At 38.8% G+C, this 22,754-nt stretch overlaps 1 protein-coding gene across 2 annotated transcripts in view; it reads left to right on the top strand.

Moving 5' to 3' along the window:
- dnah2 (dynein, axonemal, heavy chain 2) overlaps positions 1 to 21,946 on the top strand; it is a 172,710-nt gene extending 150,764 nt beyond the window's left edge. Inside the window, exons 77-88 of one of the 2 annotated variants that reach the window (XM_077227513.1) lie at positions 2,148 to 2,296; positions 3,889 to 4,072; positions 5,375 to 5,565; positions 5,664 to 5,855; positions 6,249 to 6,433; positions 8,127 to 8,361; positions 8,440 to 8,591; positions 8,736 to 8,850; positions 13,306 to 13,482; positions 15,902 to 15,976; positions 19,887 to 20,037; positions 21,564 to 21,946. In XM_077227513.1, the coding sequence (XP_077083628.1) occupies positions 2,148 to 2,296; positions 3,889 to 4,072; positions 5,375 to 5,565; positions 5,664 to 5,855; positions 6,249 to 6,433; positions 8,127 to 8,361; positions 8,440 to 8,591; positions 8,736 to 8,850; positions 13,306 to 13,482; positions 15,902 to 15,976; positions 19,887 to 20,037; positions 21,564 to 21,718 (1,961 nt within the window). In that variant the 3' untranslated portion in view covers positions 21,719 to 21,946. Of the gene's footprint in view, positions 1 to 2,147; positions 2,297 to 3,888; positions 4,073 to 5,374; positions 5,566 to 5,663; positions 5,856 to 6,248; positions 6,434 to 8,126; positions 8,362 to 8,439; positions 8,592 to 8,735; positions 8,851 to 9,414; positions 10,174 to 13,305; positions 13,483 to 15,901; positions 15,977 to 19,886; positions 20,038 to 21,563 lie in introns of those variants that run through there. The other variant, XM_077227514.1, reaches the window with a different exon arrangement.
- Positions 21,947 to 22,754: the final 808 nt, after the last annotated feature.

Raw genomic sequence — 22,754 nt, 5'->3', positions numbered from 1 at the left:
AATATACCGTGAGACTCACCCAATTGTCACTTTTTACACGCTCTCACGCCACACATCCACTTTCTCACGCAGAGAAAAATCGCGACGCAAAGAGGACACTGACACCGAAAGACAAGACAGAGAAGGTTACTATTGATATGAAACAAATTCTCAGCTCTCAGATTCTGTCAATTTAATTACGAAATTCAAACAATAAACACCGTTTTGGCGCTTGTAAATGTGACGTGACAGATCACTGACAGATCTCAGTTAAAGCGGCACGTGAACCGATCATCTGTTACTCTTTACTACTAGTTAATAGTAAATAAACACGAATGATCAATAGGTAATTTGAAAGATACAGTTCAACTTACCGAAATGTAATAAAATCCATCGATCCGTGTTTTTCAGTCGTGGAAAGAGGTCCATAAAACAGCTGGAGAACAATATGTCACGTAACGTTACATTTACCTCAGGAAAGCCATGACCATAGCACATTAGTTGGACTAAAGAGGAGTATTTTGCTAAATATGATAACTATAATACATATTTATTATATTTTTACCTTTATCATTAAAATATTATAACGCTGTTATTATAAAAAACACATTATATTCAATTTGAGATGTTATTTTTAACCTTTAATAATAATACCAGCTGACAGGGCTCTGTATGTTTACAGCTTTAGGTGAGATTTTTTTTTTTGGTTAACAATTAACATAACACATTAACGTACTGTACTTATTATTTATCCAAAGGAATCGATATTGAATCAAGATCAGAATCAAATCACAAGAATTGAATTGAAATTGTGAAATTTGTGTCAAGCAATAATGAAAACAGTAGCCTACAGTCATTGTACCATGTAAACATTGTGTTGTCACTAAACTTAATAAAATTCTGTTTAGTTACCAAATGTTTTGACAATCACAATACAGATCAAATCCCAGTGGGGAAAATCAAAACAGAATAAAGTTAAGGCTTGTTTTGAACAATTTCTTTGTCATCTGCAGATTGATTTTAAGTAGGGGGGGAAAAAACTTCTTAAATCGTACAGTTATTGCACTGAACTGAATCAACACTAAACTGACTCCAGCTGAGTAATGACACTATTGTCATTGGTTTATAGCAGTATTGAAATCTGTTAGCTTCTTTGAATCGTTATTTACTTATTTATCACTGTTAAGCAGCTTTGACACAATCTGTATTGTCTAAAGCGCTATATGAACAAAGGTAGCTTGAAGAAATATTTGGGGAAATACATTTAATTCCATTGCCAAATGATGAGAACTTTAACAGGATGTGATATGAACAACCAGTCAGTAACTTCACTGATTTAAGTGTCATGTGCCTTAGTGAATCATGTTTGATTCTCTGTCATCATTTTGAGAATCGGGTTGGATTACACTGGTTGTGGTGTATGGCTTTGATTCATTAAAAATAATCTGTTTTAAGAATCATTTTTTGGGAATGAGGTTGGATTACACTGATTGTGATAAATGATTTTGATTCACTACTCATAGGGGTCATTTCGGGGAATTGGTGTTGAATTACACTGGTCGGTCATCAGCTGATAAGAGTCATATGTTTAGGAGTTGGGATCGATTACACTGTAAACTGCGTATGGTTTTAAAAACAGCTCGTGAAATAATTTGTTTGGGAATCAGGTTAAATTACATTGGTTGTGGTGTATCGTTTTGATTCACTAAAAAGAATTGACTCGTAAGAATCATTTGTTTTGGGAATCAGGTTGGATTACGCTGGTCACTGTGGTTTCGATTCACAATAAAGAACAGATTACTTAAAGTCATTCGTTTAGAAATCAGAGCCAATGTCAGAGTTGTATGGTCTATATCAGCGGAAGAATGCACGTGTGGACATTAATGCACATTAACAGAAGCAAACATCATTCAGTTCAGGTACTTTAAAAAAATCATTCTCTGCCCGCAGCTCCTAATAAGGGAAGAGAAAATATCATAAGTGCAGTATGAAAACAATAGAAGTCAATGAAAAATCCCCTTTTAAAGTTAGTGGAGTGAAACACATTATCAGCTTGTTTCTTAATTTCCCTCTTCATTTCTCTTCCCTCTCTCCCTTCCTGACTTTGAATGCCACAATCTGCCTCCTTGCTTTGCTTTTCCTCTCTTTCTCTCTCTCTCTCTGCGCAGGAGAATGGGAGAACAGCTGCAATGAGCTACAGAGGATGCTGATTGTACGATCTCTCCGACCGGATCGCATCTCTATCTGCGTCACGGCTTTCATCATCAACAACCTGGGCTCTCAGTTCGTAGAGCCGCCCATCCTCAATATGAAGGCTGTGAGTGACACACACACACATTGGGTTTTCATGTTTTATGGGGACATTCCTTAGACATAATGATTTTATACTGTACTAAGTGTATATTTTATCCCCTAACCTTAAACCTACCCATCACAGAAAACGTTCTGCATTATTACATTTTCAAAAAACATCACTTATTATGAAGCTGTTTTCCTCATGTGGACCAAAAATATCACCATAAGTATTTCGGATATTGCCATCTTTGTGAGGACATTTTGGCTGCGTTTACACTGGCACAAAAAAAACAGATTTTTTACTTAAATCTGACATAGATCGGAATTTGTTTCATACATGCAAAGATCCGATTTTTTCACCTCCAATCTTAAATCAGATACATATCCGATATCTGGAAATCCGATAAACGTCGAAACGTGTATCCGATTCCCCTTAGAATTCCAAGCCGCCACAAGGAGAGGGCTTTTTAATGTTGTATTAAGAAGCAGATGTGCCTGTATGCGCTCACTCACAGCTGTTTTATTGAGGTGGAAACTTTATAAAGGAAAGAAATTGCGCACACTGAAACATTCAGGAGCTGGTTTTCAACCTCTGCCCTGTGAGTTTTATAAATAAAACAGCTTCAAAACTGAAAGCTACATTATATTTCTCAGCAATGAGGTGATAACTTTGCTGTAATTAAACCAACATAAGCTTTAGTATTAAGCTATTCTCTCTCTCTCTCTCTCTCTCTCTCTCTCTCTCTCTCTCTCTCTCTCTCTCTCTCTCTCTCTATTTTATGCTCCAAAATATCCATGACAGCTGTTATCTTGTCCATGCTGGCAAATAATCATGACCACCTGACATGAATTATATAAATTACATAGTAAAGCGATCACCTATAATCATTTTGGGCAGGAATTAATGTGAACACTGATATCGGATACCAGTCGTGTCTAAAGTGAATGTAAACAGGCGGGCCAAAAAATCGGACATGGTCAAAAGATCAGATCTCTGCATTAAGACTTGCTGTGTAAACGCCACCTTTGTCTCAATACCATAGGGTTAACCTGAACCACATGCACACACACACACACACACACACACACACACACACAGACACAGTGAAAGAGAGCTTAGTACTGAAATAAATCAATAAGCAAAGAAATTAACTTTTTTTGTTCTTTATATCTCTGTGGCTGCTGGGTGAGATCTGAAAACAGGAAAGTTTTGCGTTACGTTAAGGTGAAATGTAGCCAGCTTGTCCATGACACCATTCTATAAGAAGCTGACATTTTCAGCTTTTGAACTCAGAAAATTGAATGTGATACTGCTTTATAACTTTACTCTCTGGAACTCTGGAGCACACTATAGCAACCAACGCCAGGGCTTGTATTCATTTATTTTTATTTTTTTTTCCTTTCCTGTTTCCCTCTAGACAGAGAGAGACTGCATGAAATAAATCAGATATGTTTCAGGGTTACATAAATGCAATTGATTCTTTCCCCCTTTTTCATTTTTCCCTCATTTTTTCAGTATGCATTTTGACTTTTGCATTTACTTAGAAAATAGAATTGGTCAAACCTATCTGCAGTTATACCAAAACCCATTTATCCTATGTGTGTGTGTGTTAGGTTGTAGCAGACAGCAGCACGAGGACTCCTCTGATCTTTGTGCTGTCCCCTGGTGTGGACCCAACGGCAGCACTGGTTCAGCTGGCAGAGACGTCAGGCATGGGTCAGCGCTTCTTTGCCCTCTCGCTGGGTCAAGGCCAGGCACCCATCGCAACACGGCTGATCAAAGAGGGAGTCGCAAATGGTGAAGTGATCTCTATCTCTATCTCTCTGCTTCTGTTTTTAACACTATATTTATCTTCCTGTTTGCAGCTTCCTCTGCCCTTAAAAATCTTCAGTTAGATGAGAAGATCAAAATGTATCACAGTTTCCACAAAAATCCACAACAGTTTCCGACACCGATAATAATAACAACTCTTTCTTGAGCAGCAAATCATCATATTAGAATGATTTCTGAAGGGTCATGTGACACTGAAGACTGGAGTAATGATGATGAAATTCAGCTTTGATCACAGGAAACATATATTTCAATAGAAAATAGCTATTTAAAAACGGTAATGTTATTTCACAATATTTTGGTATTTTTTCAGCAATTAATACAGCCTTGGGTAGCATAAGAGACTAGGGGTGTAACAATATATAGTGTCACAATATATCGCAATACAAAAATGCAACAATATGTATCATGGATAGTTCACCCAAAATAAAATTACTTTGTGAGAAAAAATGCAAGTTTTCAGAGTTTTAGTGTCAGTACTACATTAAACTTCTATTTATAATGTTGAATATAATGTATAATGCAATGGGGGAATATTTGTGTAAAAAGTAGCCTACATTATTTTAAATATTTCTAGTAGGTGACAGAGTGTAAGCATATTCGTCTAAAATAAATCCGAATTTATTTCACCCCTATAAGAGAGTTCTGTCAAAAACATTTCAAAAATCTTACTGACCCCAAAAATTTTTACAGTACTGACCCCAAACATTTTAACGGTAATGTAGCGTACATAAGTCCACTTTTTTGCAGCAAAATTAGTTGTATTTTACATTTACAGGAGTGTTTTCTACAATCTCTCTGACCCTGAGAATTAAACTCTTTGCTGCTTATAGTTACAATTATCATTTAGCAGACACTATTATCCAAACTGACTTGCATTGCATTCAAGTCATTTAGTTTGAGTTCAGGAAAGTTTCTACTGTAGCTTTAGGGTGCTTTCACACTTTCAGAGTTTGATTACTCCCCCTGAATCAATATTGATGTGTGTGGCGGTCATATGTTGATGTGCTCATGGTTGTGATGTCACAAAATCCTAGGGGTGATCTGCATTTAGAGACCATCATAGAGTGAATAATAGAGACTTAGAAAGGGCTCTTTTGACTTTAGCAAATAAACAACAACCTAGCAATGCTAAAAATGAACTTAGCAATCACAGAAGAACACCTAGGTAATCACACACACACCTTAGCGCTGGAAAACACCACTCACATTTTATTCAGAAAATGAATATACTAATTCTAATAATCAAACTCTCATTCTCTTTGGTAGGTCACTGGGTGTTCCTGGCTAATTGTCACCTGTCTCTCTCGTGGATGTGTGAGCTGGATAAGTTAGTAGACGAGTTTCAAGTCCAAGAATGTCATCCAGATTTCCGACTGTGGCTGAGCTCCTCCCCTCACCCAGAATTCCCCATCGCCATCCTGCAGACGGGCATCAAAATCACTACTGAGCCTCCCAGGGTACACACATGTTCTTCATCCACTGTAGGCAGATGTTTGAAATGATGTTGGCTACAATTAAAGTGGTTTTGTGTGTGTGTGATGGTGTTTCTCTGCAGGGGGTGAAGTGGAATATGAAGCGTCTCTATCAGCGGGTGTCTGAGTCTCAGTTCTCACGCTGCTCACGGCCACTGCTGTACCGCAAGCTGCTCTTCACTCTCTGCTTCTTCCACAGCATCATTCTGGAGAGGAGGAAGTTCCTACAGCTCGGCTGGAACATCATCTACAGCTTCAACGACTCGGACTTTGAGGTAGAGAAAGATTCAAGGACAAGGATTTCTGTATTTTCCTACCTGAGAAGTATGACCCATGCAATATATATATATATATCAGGTCAAAGTGATTATAGTTGAAAGCATGCTTCTCACCCTCGCTCATATCCTCAATGACACTTTGCATTCAACTTTGCATCCTGGTCAAATTTTAGCTTAAATTTCACATAATATTTTAAGCTCTAGATAAGCTGCATATTTAATATGTATTGCCTGTGGCTATAAAATTCTTATTGAAATCTTTTTTTTATTTATTTTTTATACCATGGATAGGATTCATTCATTGAAATCTTCACTGACCTCATCTGCATCTCTTGACAACCGTACGTTTGTGTTTACAGTAATTACTCCTCTCTCTCTTTTGTCTTTCAGGTGAGTGAGAATCTTCTGAGTCTTTATCTGGATGAGTATGAGGAAATCCCGTGGGACGCTCTTAAGTTCCTCATCGCTGGGATCAACTATGGAGGACATGTGACCGACGACTGGGACCGGCGTCTGCTTACCACTTACATCAACCAATATTTCTGTCCTGCTGTTATTGATACACCCTTCTTTAAGTGAGTTTACACACATATGCTTTTATCAGGCTAAAAGAGGACAACAAGGAAGTGTTGTTTTATAAATGCTATTATCTAAATCTAATTTATTTATGGATATCCCCAAAGTTTAACTCACTTCTGGGGACAAATTTGTCCCCAAAGTACAGTAGCAAACCAACCCACTCACACAGAATTTCAAATGTACTCTCAATTCAGTCCAAACACTGTACAATAACTTTAGTGTTTGTATGATCATCACTCTTAGTCACAGGTTCTGAAAATAATGAAGAGATAGAGCGTCCCCATATGGCCAGGCTGTTTGCCTGGTTCCAAAAGCACAAGAAAATCACACACACTCTCACGGACAGATCTTCTCATTACTTGCTCACATACAAACTGTGCATTGAATATATGTCAAGCTATCACACACACGCACCCTTTGATCCCTGACACCCCTCTTTGCCCCGCTGTGAGGATTCCCATGTGTCCTCTTCAGCCGCCACACTTCTGATCTAATAAAGACCAACAGCTCCCCCATGGGGCCAAAAGTTGAATCTCGTAGAGTCTGGTGTTAAACGTGTTCCACTTCCTCTGACTCAGTGTGCTGGTCTTTCAGGACCCCGGACCCAGCAACATGCATACGCTGATGGAACATCTGTTACTATAGCAACCACATCCTATAATTACCTTAAATCAGTACCTCCATGGTGACTTGAGTGCACAGCAGAGACAGCTCTAAAGTTTCAGGCAGTAGTAGAAAGGAAATAGCATGGACTTGGTGGGCGAAATAGAAATTGCCAGTAATTACAGTATCTGTGAAGTTTTAGTGACGAACAATTTTGCTACTCTCAGTTATTTCATATGAACTCTTGATGAAAGCTAAAGAATGTGTTATTTTGGGAATGTGATGAAATGACCTTACATCATTTTTATGAGCTAATTAAACCATTAGCGTATTAAACCATTCACACAAATCCTTTGCTAAATGACACAAAGTTGAAACGTATTCAACAACTATTCATTACAGTGCAACTTGATGACAGACAAGTGCACAAATCAGTGTTAATATCACAAGTATTAATTTATACACAATTATAATAGTTATTTGTATTTTGCATTGACTTAGTTATATTTATATATTAGTTTTTATTTTAATTGTACTTTATGTTTATATTTCTATATTACAGCACTGTGTAAAAAAATAAATAATTAAAATAATACACCTTACAAATTTACAAATTTTAGCATATGTGCTTTGTTTTGCATTAAAATATTGTTGTGCACATTTTCTGTGCCAAATATACAAGCTTTGTATATAGGCCTGTAGATGTGTTTTAGGGCCAGATTTAGTAACAGCTTTCTCTAGTGCAAACTCTCCTTGGCATTAAAAAATTACTGTCAGGATTTACTAAAGACACACGGTAAAAAATGAGTGCTGGAAAGGCGTGTGTTGTTAGTAGATCACCCGCACCTGATTATCTGCTTGTTTGCGACCCTATGCTAATTTGCGCTGCTCTTGATAGATTGCGTTGGTCATTATGGAAATGATCTGGTGTGTCTGTATTTTATAATATGTGCGTCATCAGTAGATCGTCAACAGAACTTTCCACTCCCATTGGCGCTTCTCTGTAATTGCGCTATCACGCTAATTTGCCCTGTTTAGTAAATCTGACCCATAGTCTTTGAAAGCTGTTTTTTGTTGTGTGCGTAGGGTCTCCTCCTTGGTCCCTTACTATGTTCCTCGTGATGGACCTCAGGCCTCATATCTGGACTTCATAGGTCAGTTGCCAGCACTGGAGCATCCAGAACTATTCGGGCAACACCCGAATGCTGACATCGCCAGCCAGATCACTGAGGCTCGAACCCTCTTCCACACACTGCTGTCTCTGCAGCCACAGGTCACCAGCACTGACGCCAACACCACTGGAGCCAGCAGGGAAGACAAGGTGTGTATAACCTGTGCATACTGTTAATACTGCATTTTTGAAAGGACTTCCAGCGTATGTTTAACTCTGTGTTTTTAGGTGTTGGAAATTTCTGCTGATGTTCTGCAAAAGATTCCCGCTGAGATAGACTATGAGGGTACTAGGAAGTTGTTGAAGGATGACCTTTCACCTCTGAATGTAGTACTGCTGCAGGAGATTCAGAGATACAACACACTACTGCACACCATCAGGTGTGTGTGTGTGTGTGTGTGTGTGTGTGTGTGTGTGTGTGTGTGTGTGTGTGTGTGTGTGTGTGTGTGTGTGTGTGTGTGTGTGTGTGTGTGTGTGTGTGTATCAATATTGACATGCTAACCTTGGAGTGTTGATGTGTGTAGATTGTCCCTGTTAGAGCTGGAGAAAGGCATTAAAGGTCTGGTTGTGATGTCCAGCAGTCTAGAAGAGATATTTCACTGTATCCACGATGCCCGTGTGCCTTCTCTCTGGGAAAAGGTAAAGGACGACACTATAGACTGCATCGTGACAGAATTTAATTTGCTGTCTGTCAAATCTATATGTGTCTGTCTGCCTTTCTGTCTCCCTTGTCCTGATTTGTTTAGTTACGTTTTAGTCAACTAAATGTCTGGGAATTTTCGTCTAGTTTTAGTTAAAGAAAACTTATTTTTTATTATATATTTTTTTCTATACTTACTTTTTGCTCAAAATTATAATCAATGATTGTTGTCATTTGAGAATTACATTTTTTACATTTCATCAGAATTATTGCACTTTCACCTATGAGCACAAATCAAGAGAATGTCAACTCATATGCATGGTTTATTTTACCTTATCTTGTGTACTGATATAAATTAACACATTGTCTACATTATGAAAACTGGACAAGAAACTTCTCTCAAAAATGAAAATAGTGAAATTCATATTAGTAATTCTAGTAATTCCAAATGAAATTCATGTTTGGATTTATTACAGTTCATCACTGAGAAGTATTGATTTAGTTGTAGCAAACAGCGCAAGCGGCTCATGACACTCTGTCATGTTGTTTGTCTGTGTTTTCAGATCATCGGTGGCGTACAGATGGTTGCCATATTGCAAAGATTAAGGAAATTTATCCTTTTAACAGAAAAGGTCTGATTAGGGGATTTAAACTCTTGACAATCTGGCAACCACAAACATGAATGCTTGTGGAAGACTGTTAAAAAGTAAAAGTAAAACAAATAGTAAATCTGTAATATTTTGTGCCCTTTTTTAATTCGACGAAAACAAAGAGGGATTTTGGTAATGTCTTTATTTTTAACTGCATTTTAGTCTTGTCTATTTTCGTCAACGATATTGCTTATTGATATAGTCACCGTTATCGTATGATCTTGTTGGTGTCATCTCATCATCTTCTCGTGCATGCATCCATGATGAATGAAAGTTATAGTTTTTTTTCACACAATAAAAATCGTACCCCAAACTTTTGAATGGAAGTGTGTATACTGTATATCTGGGCTTGCCTTCTCTGCACAGAATACATGCTCTGCTTACAATTTGACCGAAACAAATATCTTAGAGAGTAACATATGCTCCCACCGCTCCCTTTGAAATTCTATCTATGTAAACATCTCAATCTGTTTTGGAACAGTGCTTATAACTATGAATCACACACAACGGGTCATTTTGTAGTTGTAATACAGCCCTGCATGAGTGTGTAAAAGTGGGCTGTAAGGTCAGAGGTGTGAGTTTAGCATAGTGCATCAGGAGTGTGTGAATGAATGGTTGAGAGGAATGCTCTGTGAAGGATGAGGTGAACAGAGCAACATTTAGAGGATTAAACACACACACACTCACCTTGAGTTTAAACCCTCTGCTCGTTTGTTATTGAATGAGAGCTGCTTATCATGTCAAGACTGCACAGGCCTCGGTCCGCATAACGTGGTACTAATGCTTTTGTGTGTGTGTTAAGGTCAACAAGGGCGGTGTGCGTTAGACATTGTGAGATGCAGTACTGCCTTATTATATTGCGTGTGTGTGTGTGTGTGTGTGTGTGTGTGTGTGTGTGTGTGTGTGTGTGTGTGTGTGTGTGTGTGTGTGTGTGTGTGTGTGTGTGTGTGTGTGTGTGTGTGTGTGTGTGTGTATGTGTGCTCGTGTGTGTGCTCGTGTGTTTGTGTGTGTGTGTGTAGGCTTTCTTGGTTCATTGCTAAGGGTAATTGCACTCAAATAAGCTAAATAAACAAAACCATGTTTACTTGAAGATCCTCAATAAGCGTATGGCCTATATACTGATCCAAACGCCAATCTAGCCATCCCTCTATTCTGTCTCTTCCTCTGTCTTTCTGCCCCTCTTTTACAAAATAAGTGGAGAGCATCCATTAAGACTTCCTCTCCAGCTGGGACTATCCTTCTGCCATCTGCGGTGCCTCATTACTGTCTTTCTCTTTCTCTTTTTTTTTTCCTCTTCATCCATCAGCCTATCTTTATCACTGAACGCACAGTTCCTCTGTCTCTGTCCAGTGTTATATTTTGGCAGTGAATCGTCGTATCTCTGCTGAGATATGACTTTCATTTGCTGCTGACTCTCTGCTCTTCCTCTCATCTTCCCTTCTTTTGTGCTCTTTATAAATGCTGGCCTGTGAGTGGTGGAGGTGTCGGGCCTCATATGTCACTTTGACACTGTTGACATAACCTGTTGTGACCTAAAGACTATTAAAAGATAACATTCACATCGTTTATTGGATCTGGTGTCCTTTTTTACTGACCTGGGATCAGTGGTTCCCCAACTGTGGAAGCCCATTTCTGATAGATAGATAGATAGATAGATAGATAGATAGATAGATAGATAGATAGATAGATAGATAGATAGATAGATAGATAGATAGATAGATAGATAGTGTTATGGTAGTATTATTTATGTACTATTATAGTATATTCATATTTTGAATATTATTTTGTTATGTGCTTTCGTAATTTATAGGGTTTTTATGTTTCTATTTACCTTTATTTTTAGTCATTTTAGTAATTTCATTAAAACTTAGTTGGCAAGCTTTATTTCAGTCGTATTTCAATTTATGAAAGCTCAGGAGTTCACGCAATCATGTGGAAAGCACAGCATAAGTTTAATAAAAGCAAATTAATTTATGTGCCATTCATCAATTTCTGTGCCCGTAATGTTAACTCAATGTCAATAAGATTTTTCCCTTCTAATAGCATACCATATGTCTATATTCTTATCCCCCCTCGCAGTCGTTGTACAGTGGTGCTGAAATGTGGGCACTTCAGCAGATTTGTCTTTAAACGCCTAGTTATGAAGATCAACAATGGGCATCATGCACTTGTTCCCACGATTGTGATTCATTTTTAAATACATGTATACCGCCTCTGTGCTGCATTGTGGCACCAAGGGTTTGGTTGATTATTTAGGGCACCTAATTTTAATGCACATCTTCCATTTGGTGTGTGGGTGGCGGGAAAGTTTGGGTCTGAGTCTGCTCTCGAGTGCTAGATCAGATTCAAACATCACCAGACACTCGCAACCTTTCATCCTAAAAGCGACAGCATTTATTCCACCCAGAAATATCTCAAAACGCTCTCATTTTCATGCCAGCGAGAACCTAAATGCATGAAGGTTTTTTTCATGGCACAGTGTGAAATGAAACTAATCATAAGTATTTTTCTAGTGCTGTGTGGCACTTATTGTGTTTGAAATGCTAATTCCTTTGGCACAAGCCACGCTCACGTTTGATTTTTCTTTTTCTATCAAATCCAAATATCTTTGTTCTTTGAACACCCAAAATTACACTGAAGGCTGAATAATTTCCTGTGTCCCAAGAATTCCAGAAAACATTGGACCATACTGTTCTGCACTGTCAGATTTATGTTAGTTCAATTGCTCGATTTGAAGCGGTTATGTAAGATTTGTTTAAATGTCTTTTAAGCATTCTGTGCTTCAGTCACTCAAGACATTCATGACCAGTGTTGGGTAAGTTACAAAAAAAAAAGTAATCCTCTACAAATTACTAATTACTACTTTAAAATTGTAATTTGATTACATTACTGATTACTGCATGTAAAAAGTAATCAGATTACTAATTACTTTACTTTCAAGTTACTTTGAAAACCTATTAAAACTACAAGAATACACTACAAAGTGAAACTCAGTTCTTTCCATAATCTAATATTGCAGACATCCCAAGTCTCCTGGAAGTTCCGGGAGTCTCCCGCATATTGATAGCGGCTCCCTGATGCCCGCAAATTAGTTAAAATCTCCCGAAATCTAGAGCGAGCGAGCAAGAGCGCTCATGCGAGACAGAAGAGACTGTGCTCCAAACCGTATAGCGCGCGCACGGCAGAGAGGGAGAGAGCGAGAGACCTTACGTGTGTGTGCGTGTGAGCCTCATGAAGTTTGTTCTCCGGTTATTCATTAAAGCGCATGCTCATTAACTGTTTGGCTCCCGGCCAAACGTGATTTGAAATGCATTTTACAAAAAAAAAAAATTCTTTACAATACATTTGTAACGCAAGTAACTTCATTTTATTGACATCAGTAACTGTAATCAAATTACATGAATTTTAAATGTAATGAGTTACATTACTGCGTTATCACGAAAAGTAATTAGAATACACTACAGTAACGTGTTATACCCAACTCTGTTCATGACAGACAGTAATGCATCTCAGCCAAACCAACAGAAAGTCTTCCTTTGTGTCCTCCTCAATAGCCTTGAGTGGCAGTTCTCATAAACTGAACTCTGAATTACACAATGCGCAGTGAAAGGCCTTACTGTAAGCGGAGATAGATGTCACTAAGCTATTTTGTGCCGTTTGAAGTTGATGTTCTGCCCTTTACCAGATTTCATTCATCTGATGTCAAATTCCTGCTCTGAGCAAATACAGTTACAGAACAGTATGATCATTAATTACACCACTAAACAAAACTGGCTTCAGTAACGAGACGCTCTCTCTCCTCAGGCGTACCCGTCTCTGAAGCCCCTGGCGTCGTGGACGCGGGACCTGTGCCAGCGTGTGGAGCAGTTTTCTCGCTGGGCAGAAACCGCTCACCCTCCTGTCCGTTTCTGGCTGTCTGGATTTACCTTCCCAACGGGCTTCCTCACCGCCGTACTACAGAGCTCTGCACGACAGAACAACGTGAGACTCGCACACATCATGGGGCTCATACATATTCACATATACAGGACATCAAACACACGTGGTCACGCACACTAGAGAGTGCTCAATCAAAGATATACTACCATTCAAACGTTTGATGCTGTTGCTGTTAAAGAAATTAATACTTTTATTCAGCAAGGACACATTAAATTGATCTAACATTGGTACAATTTGCTGTTCTATTCAAAGAAAAATAAAAGAATCCTGAATAAGAGAAGAGACTTCTTTCAAAAACATTTAAAAGAATCTTACTGGCCCCAAATTTTTGAACGGCAGTGTAACTATCAGTTGACTAAAATATATATTATTCAGTAAGAAACTGTCTTTCCAATTATTCCAAGTTAATGGAATAATTCACCCAATAATGAAAATGCTGTCATCTAGTATGACTGACTTTCTTTTGTGGAACACAGAAGACGCTATTTTTTGAAGAATGTTTCAAATTTGAAGAAATTCAGAGGGGTTTTAACATAGTGTTTTTTGTTGACAAATAATGTTCATCATACAAACAACATTTTTTCACCAACATAACTAAATAAAAAAACACTTTTGAATGATGAAAATCTATTGAAATTTTTGTCAGTGAATAAAAACGAGACGAAAATATAGGGAGGAACGATTTGGAATGAGATCCAATCAGAACTGGATAAATGTGAGAAAGGGTGACGACGCGAAATAGCTCAATTCAATTCAGCTCAAATCCGCCTCTCAGCGCAAGAGGACTGAATTAAGCTCTCTTCGCACTTGAAAGGACAAATACATAAAATGACATAAAATGATCTCAAACTATCGGATATGTCTTATGTGAACATAAACAGTTGCGAGAATATCGGATATGGATATGAGAGATTATCAGTGTATTGGATTCGTGCATTCGGCCTTAAAGTGACAGTAGCCTAATAAACATGCTGCTGTCCATCATTAATGTTAATCAAATAACAAGAGAAAAAGAAAACACTCAATATTCTTTACTGAATAACATTAATGGTTTCAATAAGGATTAATCTATATGTAATGTAAACAAATAAATATGTCTGCTTGAACGAATGAAGTGGTTTTATTTAATTTTAAGATAAATAAAGACATACTATATGATACAGCAGTTAAATCTGTGTCTGTATTGCATGTTCAAACCTTAATATCACTCATATTAACAGGTTAATAGATGTTTTCTCCAGGAGTATATAATGAGGGTGGAAATTTTAGAGAAATGCTTAATTCATGCATTACAATTTCTAGTTGACTAAATCTACTGTAAACTGCCCTGAAATCTCAGGATTGGTCACTTGTCTGTTTCCTGTTATCAGTTTCTCTGTAGCTGGCCAAGTGTGCAATTTCAGCAACGTAAATACAAGTTAATAATAAAATTAAAAGAAACATCAATCATGCTCCATTACGTGGTCGCTATTTACATCTCATGCCGTCTGTAAACTCTTGTGTTATCAAGGCAACGACTGACGAATTTGTATTAGATTTGTAAGAGCTCTGTTATCAACTCCACAGTGGAAAATGAAACCTTATCCACACCGGCTGGGCCGGATCGGCGCGGAATGGAGCGGTTTAGCAATGAGACAGTTTTGGCCTGACAGTGGAAAAGCAGCTTAAGTGTGTGACTAAGCTCCAGTTCCCATCATTCTCCGTGGAAGCACAAGAATGATAAAATACACAGATAAAGCAACAATTACACACATAATGTCTGTCCTTTGCACTTCCTTTTCATGCACTAGCTTCTTGGGAATTCAAAAAGAGTGAAAGAGAATTACCCCACATGTTAATTTTATTCTGAACAAAATGAATGTTAAAATGCACATCACTTCCTAATTACGATTTCAAACCTTGAAAGTGAGAACATCACAAAAATATATATTTTTAAATGCAGCCTTATTTTTCTCATCCTGTTTTCAATCACACCAAATAAACGGTCTATAATTAATTTGAGAAACATCCACAGTAACACATCCTTACCGCATTACATTCACTGACATTTTGCATTCACATTCATGACATTCTGCATGGGCCGCAGCGCAATCCTGCTCCATTACCCCTCTAATGCCCCAGTGATGATGTTTATCCTCGATTCCTTTTGGGATCTGCAGACAGAAGTTTCACACACTCTGCTCACCCGCTCAGTTCCTTAAGGAGCGCGGCAGCAAAATGAGCTGCATCTGATGATCAAGAGACACCTGCGACGCTTCAGGGCAGACAATTCTGCAGCAAATGGACTGAAAAACAAATGTCCTAATGTGTAATGTCCCCACACACCGACAGGTGGCCAGTAAGAGCTGAGGATACACTCAGAGTGGGCATATCTTGGCAGTTCTGTAACTGTATGTGTGTGTGTGGAGAGGTTTTTAATGCTGCCAGTGATGCTGATAGCAGTGTTGTGTTTTCTATGCAGGTGTCTGTAGACACACTATCCTGGGAGTTCACTGTCACCACGGTGGATGACAACAATCTGCTGTTCCCTCCCAAGGTGAGTAACTGCTGCCATCCTCTGTCCATTAGGAGCTGATGCACCTGAAATTTGCATCTCTCTCTCTCTATGTCTTCAGTGTCACATGATCCTTCAGAAATCACTCTAATATGCTGATTTGCTGCTCAAGAAACATTTCTGATCATCAGTGTTGAAAATGGTTGCACTGATTAATATTTTTGTAGGATATTTTTTCAGGATTCTTTGATAGAAGTTAAAAATAACAGCATTTATTTGTAATAGAAATATCTTGTAACATTCAAAAATGTCTTTACAGTCACTTAATTTAGGGTTAGTTCACCCAAAAATGAAAATTCTGTCAGTATTTACTCTCCCTCATGTTGTTCCAACCCAGTAAGACCTTCGTTCATCTTCGCAACACAAATTAAGATATTTTTGATGAAATCTGAGAGCTGGATCACTCCATGTTTGCAGGCTTCTATGTAATTGAAAGTTGCCAGCCCAGAAAAGTTAGTTAAAACATCGTTAAAATAGTCCAAGTGACTACAGTGGCTCAACCTAAGTTTATTAAGTGACGAGAATAATTTTTGTGCACAAAAATAACGACTTTATTCAACTATAAATTTTCTTCTCTGTGGGCCTCTGAGTGAGTTCACGTAGTGTAACAGCGCTTTTCTGTGTTGTACGTCACACGCATCACACACATGACCAGCGTCAGCCAATAGTGAAGGCTGATTTATACTTCTGCGTCGGACCTACGCCGGAGCCTCTACGCTACAGACTGCGCGTTGATTTTCATTTATACTTCTGCTTCGTTGTCCGCGTTGACGTGCAATTACTCATGCAGAGGGAGCATGTGAAACCCAAGGGAGGGGTTCTAGCAGACCAATCACAGCGCTTGCGTCCGCATAGAATTGACGCGTTGTTGCATTTTTGGAGGGCAGTCATGGCCTAATGGTAACAGAGTTGGACTGGTGACCCAAAGGTTGCTGGTTCGATTCCAGTACCGGCAGGAATATGACTGAGGTGTCCTTGAGCAAGGCACCTAACCCCCAATCGCTCCCCGGGCGCCACTCAAGGCTGCCCGCTGCTCCGGGTGTGTGTATCCACGTTTGCAGTGTGTGTGTGTGTGTTCACTACTCACTACTCTGCTCCTAATGTGTGTGCACTTACTTGGATGGGTTAAATGCAGAGGTCAAATTCCAAGTATGGGTTACCATACTTGGCCATCACGTGTCACTTTCACTTTCACTTTCACTTTCACATTTTTGGAGAGGTGCACGTCAGGGTATGCCGAAGGGAATGCGCGCTACACAGCCTACAACGCAGCTACAGCGTGAGTTCGACGCAGAAGTATAAATTGGGCTTGAGTCTACATTCTGACGTACAACACGGAAGCGCTTGTTACACTACGTGAACTCACTCAGAGGCCCACAGAGAAGAAAATCAATAGTTGAATAAAGTCGATATTTTTGTTTTTTTTGCGCTCAAAAAGTATTCTCATTCGCTTGATAAACTTTAGGTTGGGCCACTGTAGTCACTTGGACTATTTTAACGATGTTTTTACTAACTTTTTTGGGCCGGCAAGTTTCAGTTACATAGAAGCCTATGGAGGCGTGATCCAGCTCTCAGATTTCATCAAAAATATCTTAATTTGTGTTGCAAAGATGAACAAAGGTCTTACGGGGTTGGAACAACATGAGGGTGAGTAATTACTGACAGAATTTTCATTTTTGGGTGAAATATCCCTTTAATGTATCCTTTCTGAATAAATCAAGTCAAGTCACCTTCATTTATATAGCGCTTTTAACAATATAGATAGTTTCAAAGCAGCTGTACAATGATAATAGGAAATCAAAGTAACAGAGATTGTTTTGGCTTTACAGCACCTCTAGAATAACGTTATTGTCCAGCTAAAGTTAGTGTTGATTGATTCACTTCCATCGCAACGATCATTAGTTATTAACTTAGGGGCCGCTAATACGACACCGTTCTAACAGAAAACACTTAATGTGATCCGACCGCTCATTTGCACAACAGTGCCTGGCGGCTCGAGAACGCAACCCCTGAAATAGGTTCCAAGGTGCAAGCCTTGAAAAATATATAATACAGAATTTTTTATCGCTACCATGTGAACCGGAATTATCCCGACAACGTTAATAACAGTATTAATGTTATTTACTGACCCCACACTTTTCAGAAGTAGTGAATGTCAAACTGTAATTAAATTAATAACTATTTAAGTAAGAGATAATGTAGAGCGAGGCGGTTGTTATAGCGAATACAACCCCGACAGGCTGATTCGCGGAGGGGTCTTAAATCAGCCTGAAGGGGTTGTGTTCGCTATAACAACCGCCTCGCTCTACATTATCCCGCTTATTACATGGCTACCTACCAAATAAATCAATAATTTGACACTAAATATTGATTTAAAAATGATTGTATTGCTTCCGCTAAAGAAAATAGTCCGTTCCGTCTCTACGGTTAGAATCCATGGCAACGCTCTGTTTTTCATGGCAACGGTGTGTTATCAAGAAATAACAGACCGCATTCTACATTAGAATTCAACCAAGCCATGTAATAAATGCATTTAACTAATAAGTTCACATTACATAATGATTCTTAATGTTATAAAGTTGAAGTTGTTATGTAAGGGATAATGTAGAGCGAGGCGGTTGTTATAGTGAATAAAACCCCAACAGGCTGATTAGGACCCGGACGCAAAGTGGAGGGGTCTTAAATCAGCCTGAAGGGGTAGTGTTTGCTAAAACAACCGCCTCGCTCTACATTATCCCGCTTATTACATGGCTACCTACCAAATAAATCAATAATTTGACACTAAATATTGATTTGAAAAGTAGTTTATTGATTTTAAAACGATTGTATTGCTCCAGAGTGAACATAACTGTGTCCATGGCAACGCTCTGTTTTTCATGGCAATGGTGTGTTACTTAGCAGCGGTCTGTTATCAAGAAATAACAGACCGCATTCTTCATTAGAATTCAACCCAGCCATGTAATAATAAGTGTTACTGTATGTACGGTGCCGTCCACTAATATTGCCACCCTTGGTAAATATGAGCAAAGGCAGCTGTGAAAATAAAGCTGCATTGTTTATCCTTTTGATCTTTCATTATAAAAAATCACAACCTTTAATTAGAAGTAAATCAACTGAAAGTGTTGGGAAAATCATGTTTTTCTCCAATGCATGTTGACCACAATTATTGGCACCCCTAGAAAGTCTTATGAGTAAAATATCTCTGAAGTATATTCCCATACATCTTTGCATATTTTTTAGCACACCAGGGTGACTAAGAACGTGAAGTTGTCCAGCCATGACTTGTTTCACAGGATTGTAAATATGAGGAAACACAAAGGCCAAATTCCCTTAATCATTCATCACAAGTAAAACCAAAGAATATAGTTCTGATGTGCAGCAAAAGACTGTTGAGCTTCACATGTTATACAGTATATGACCAGTTATAAAAGGTCTAGCATTGCTCATCATTGTATTGCCGACTGTAGTATCGAGTTTATAGTGAATGGACATTTCGGGACTATAAAGGAAAAGGAAATTAAACGGTCTCTTCTCAACTCTAATTGTCGCAGTTTCTGTCAGCATTTGACGTTTTTTTTCTCTCAAGTGCTGAATTTTCTGTTTATATACAATTCTGTGACTGTCATCTACTTACACACTGCTTTCACTTTCTACCTTCACACTGTACAAGTTTGGCACTGCAATGTGGAGCAGGGTTGCATAACGCCGAGTAAGAGCAAAGCGGTGTTTAGAACAACCATAACCCGGGTTAAGCGCAGTGTGAAAGCCCTTATGTCACGTTTCCAAGTTAAATTCTTGCACTGTAGACTCCCTCATGCTCTCTCTCACTCAAGGACTTTGTTTTGCACTCGACCTCTTGTGTCCTCTCCCCCCCCCTCCTCTCCTCATCCAGGATGGGGTACTCATCCAGGGGCTGTATCTGGAGGGGGCAGGCTGGGATAAGAAAGCTGCCAGTCTGGTGGAGGCAGAGCCCATGCAACTGGTCTGTCCCATGCCCACCATCCACTTCAAACCCGTGGAGAGCCGCAAGAGGGTTGCCAAGAGTGAGTACACTGTCTTAAAGGGATAGTTCACCCAAAAATGTAAATTCTGTCATTAGTTTCTCAACCTCATGTCGTTCTAAACCTGTAAGCCTTTCGTTCATTTTCAGAACACAAATGAAGATTTTCTGAATCTGAGAGATTTCTGTCCCTCCATTGACAGCTACGCAACTGACACTTTGACACTTCAAAAAAAGTTCATCAAGAGATCGTTCATTCTCGTGTTACGAAGCACGTTTGAGCTTCAGCAAGAACCAATGAATTTTGCGCTCGTGCGTCAAGCAGGTTCGGTTGAACTTCTGTTTATGTTCGCTGATCAATGTTTAGATGTGAATAAAAGTCTAAATTAAATCTGTTCATTATATAAAGTGATCATGTCTCTTCATAAAATTTGGACTAAACCGCTCAATTCATATGGATTAGTTTTACGATCACTTTATGAAGTTTTTGAAGCTTCAAAGTGGTAGTTGAGTAGCTGTCAATGGAGGGACAGAAAACTCTCAGATTTCATTAAAAAGATCTTCATTTGTGTTCCGAAGATGACGAAAGTCTTACGGGTTTGGAATGACAATTAATTAATAATCAAGCGTAGTGTCAGTTCTGGCAGGTCACGTTAGTCAAGCTTGCATCATCTGACTCTCAGCTGATCCACGTCTACCTATAGGAATACGACGCCTATCACTGTATTCATATATAAGCTCTTTCAGTATTATCAGCAGCTATGGTGTTTCTCAGGAGCTGATTATCCTCCTCCATCTCCAGCTCCTCCTCTCCTCCAGGCAGGATTTAGCATTCGCATTCCCCTTTGAATCAGGATAAATTCTCGAATTATGAAGTACTTTGAAATTTTGAATTAATGATATCTGCAATACATTCTTGTTGGTTCTGTTCTGTTTACCATAAGAGGGGTTATTGCTGCTCTTGGAGTTCTTGCCCAGAACGGAATCATACCGCCAATCCAAACTGTATTCAGATTGTCAATCGCATTTGACGATAGTGGTCCTGACAAAAACGGAATTAAAATGTTTCGGTGAACTAACCCTTTATGGCCCATTCACACCAAGAATGATAACTATAATGACAACTGTATTAGCGTCCACACCAGCTGACGATTTTGTTCGGTTTATTCTAAAATCTGCGCCACTTTAAATGCTTGACCTCTAAAAGCAGGATGGATTCTGATTGGCTGTCGATGTTTTTATCATCCATCAGCTGGAAAAGTGAAAAATCGTTCTGAAAGTGATTGCACCGATTTTGTTTCTCTGTGCCCTTGTTGTTATATTTGTGGTATGACCTGAATTTAGAACTATTTTTTAACTACTGTATATCTTTACCGTGTGTGTGTGTGTGTGTGTGTGTGTGTGTGTGTGTCTGTGTGTGTGTGTGTGTGTGTGTGTGTGTGTGTGTGTGTGTGTGTGTGTGTGTGTGTGTGTGTGTGTGTGTGTGTGTGTGTGTGTGTGTGTGTGTGTGTGTGTGTGTGTGTGTGTGTGTGTGTGTGTGTGTGTGTGTGTGTGTGTGTGTGTGTGCAGATATGTACTCCTGTCCCTGCTACTACTACCCCGTACGGTCTGGTGGTACGGATCGCCCGTCGTTCGTGGTGGCCATTGATCTGAAGTCTGGAGCTGTGCCTTATGATCACTGGATCAAGAGAGGAACTGCTCTGCTCATGAGCCTTGACAGCTAAACACTCACACTTTCAGTGACACTTCATTATCACTCTAATTTTATACCGTGTGTTCAACAGATGACAAGCACTTGTTAGCCCTCTTACACAGTGAGTAAATGTAATTTAAAAAGAGAATGTAATATGTGCTGAGTCCTATATTGAAAAATCCATCGCAATTTGATATGTTTTTTGAACTTGCAGAGTTGTAAATTAATTCAAATGTGTTTAATAAAGCATTCAAAACTTCTCAGTATTTTTATATTCAGGGCTGTTGCACATTTTTCAAGACATTAAATACTTTAACCACCAATAGACCAATTATCATGAAATTTCATACATGCCTGCAGGATATCAGCAAGAGGCTGTCAATCGAATTTTGTGAGAATCGACCCGAAGGTGGCGCTACAGTTGATGAATTTACTTTTTAGATCTCAGGTTCTTCTTTCTTCTGTGCCATTTTATTTATTAATCAATTATTTTTTCATGAAAATGTCCTACTATTAGAGTTTTTAGGGAAACCTTCCCTATTTTTTCCTAGAATTTGTTCTAGACCATTTGTTTGATTCAAATAGACTTTTTGGTATGTAGTGTCAAGAGGCTCCTGACGTCCTTTAACTATTTAACCTTACTTACATTTTTGGTCAAGATCTTGTATTGACAATGCAAGAGTCCAGCACTCTGTAAAGTCTCGTCCAGCACATCCCAAAGACGTCCAATGAATTTTAGTTCTGGAATCGGAGGAGACGATTCATGTGTGAAACTGATTGTTCATGCTCCTCACAACCATTCTTTCACAATCTGAGCCTGATGACTCTTAACATTGTCATACTGGATTATGGCCATGATGTGTCTTTCCTACATGGATGTTTAAGAAATGAAAAGCTACACACTCCTTCAATTAGGGTTAGAAGAACTGTTGCCAAACATATTACATGCTGGAAACATAATAATCACTGCAATGATGATCCAATCATAGACTCTCAAGTATTTGCCTATTTAAATCCAAACAGTGACTTGTTTGCAGTGTGTATGATGTACAGATGTGTGTTTAAGG

Source organism: Siphateles boraxobius, unplaced genomic scaffold, assembly GCF_051911475.1.
Source record: "Siphateles boraxobius isolate OS27281-9 unplaced genomic scaffold, OSU_SipBor_1 130, whole genome shotgun sequence".
NCBI lineage: Eukaryota > Metazoa > Chordata > Actinopteri > Cypriniformes > Leuciscidae > Siphateles > Siphateles boraxobius.
The sequence above is the reverse complement of the archived record's forward strand: the minus strand, read 5'-3'. Positions and strand labels throughout refer to the sequence as shown.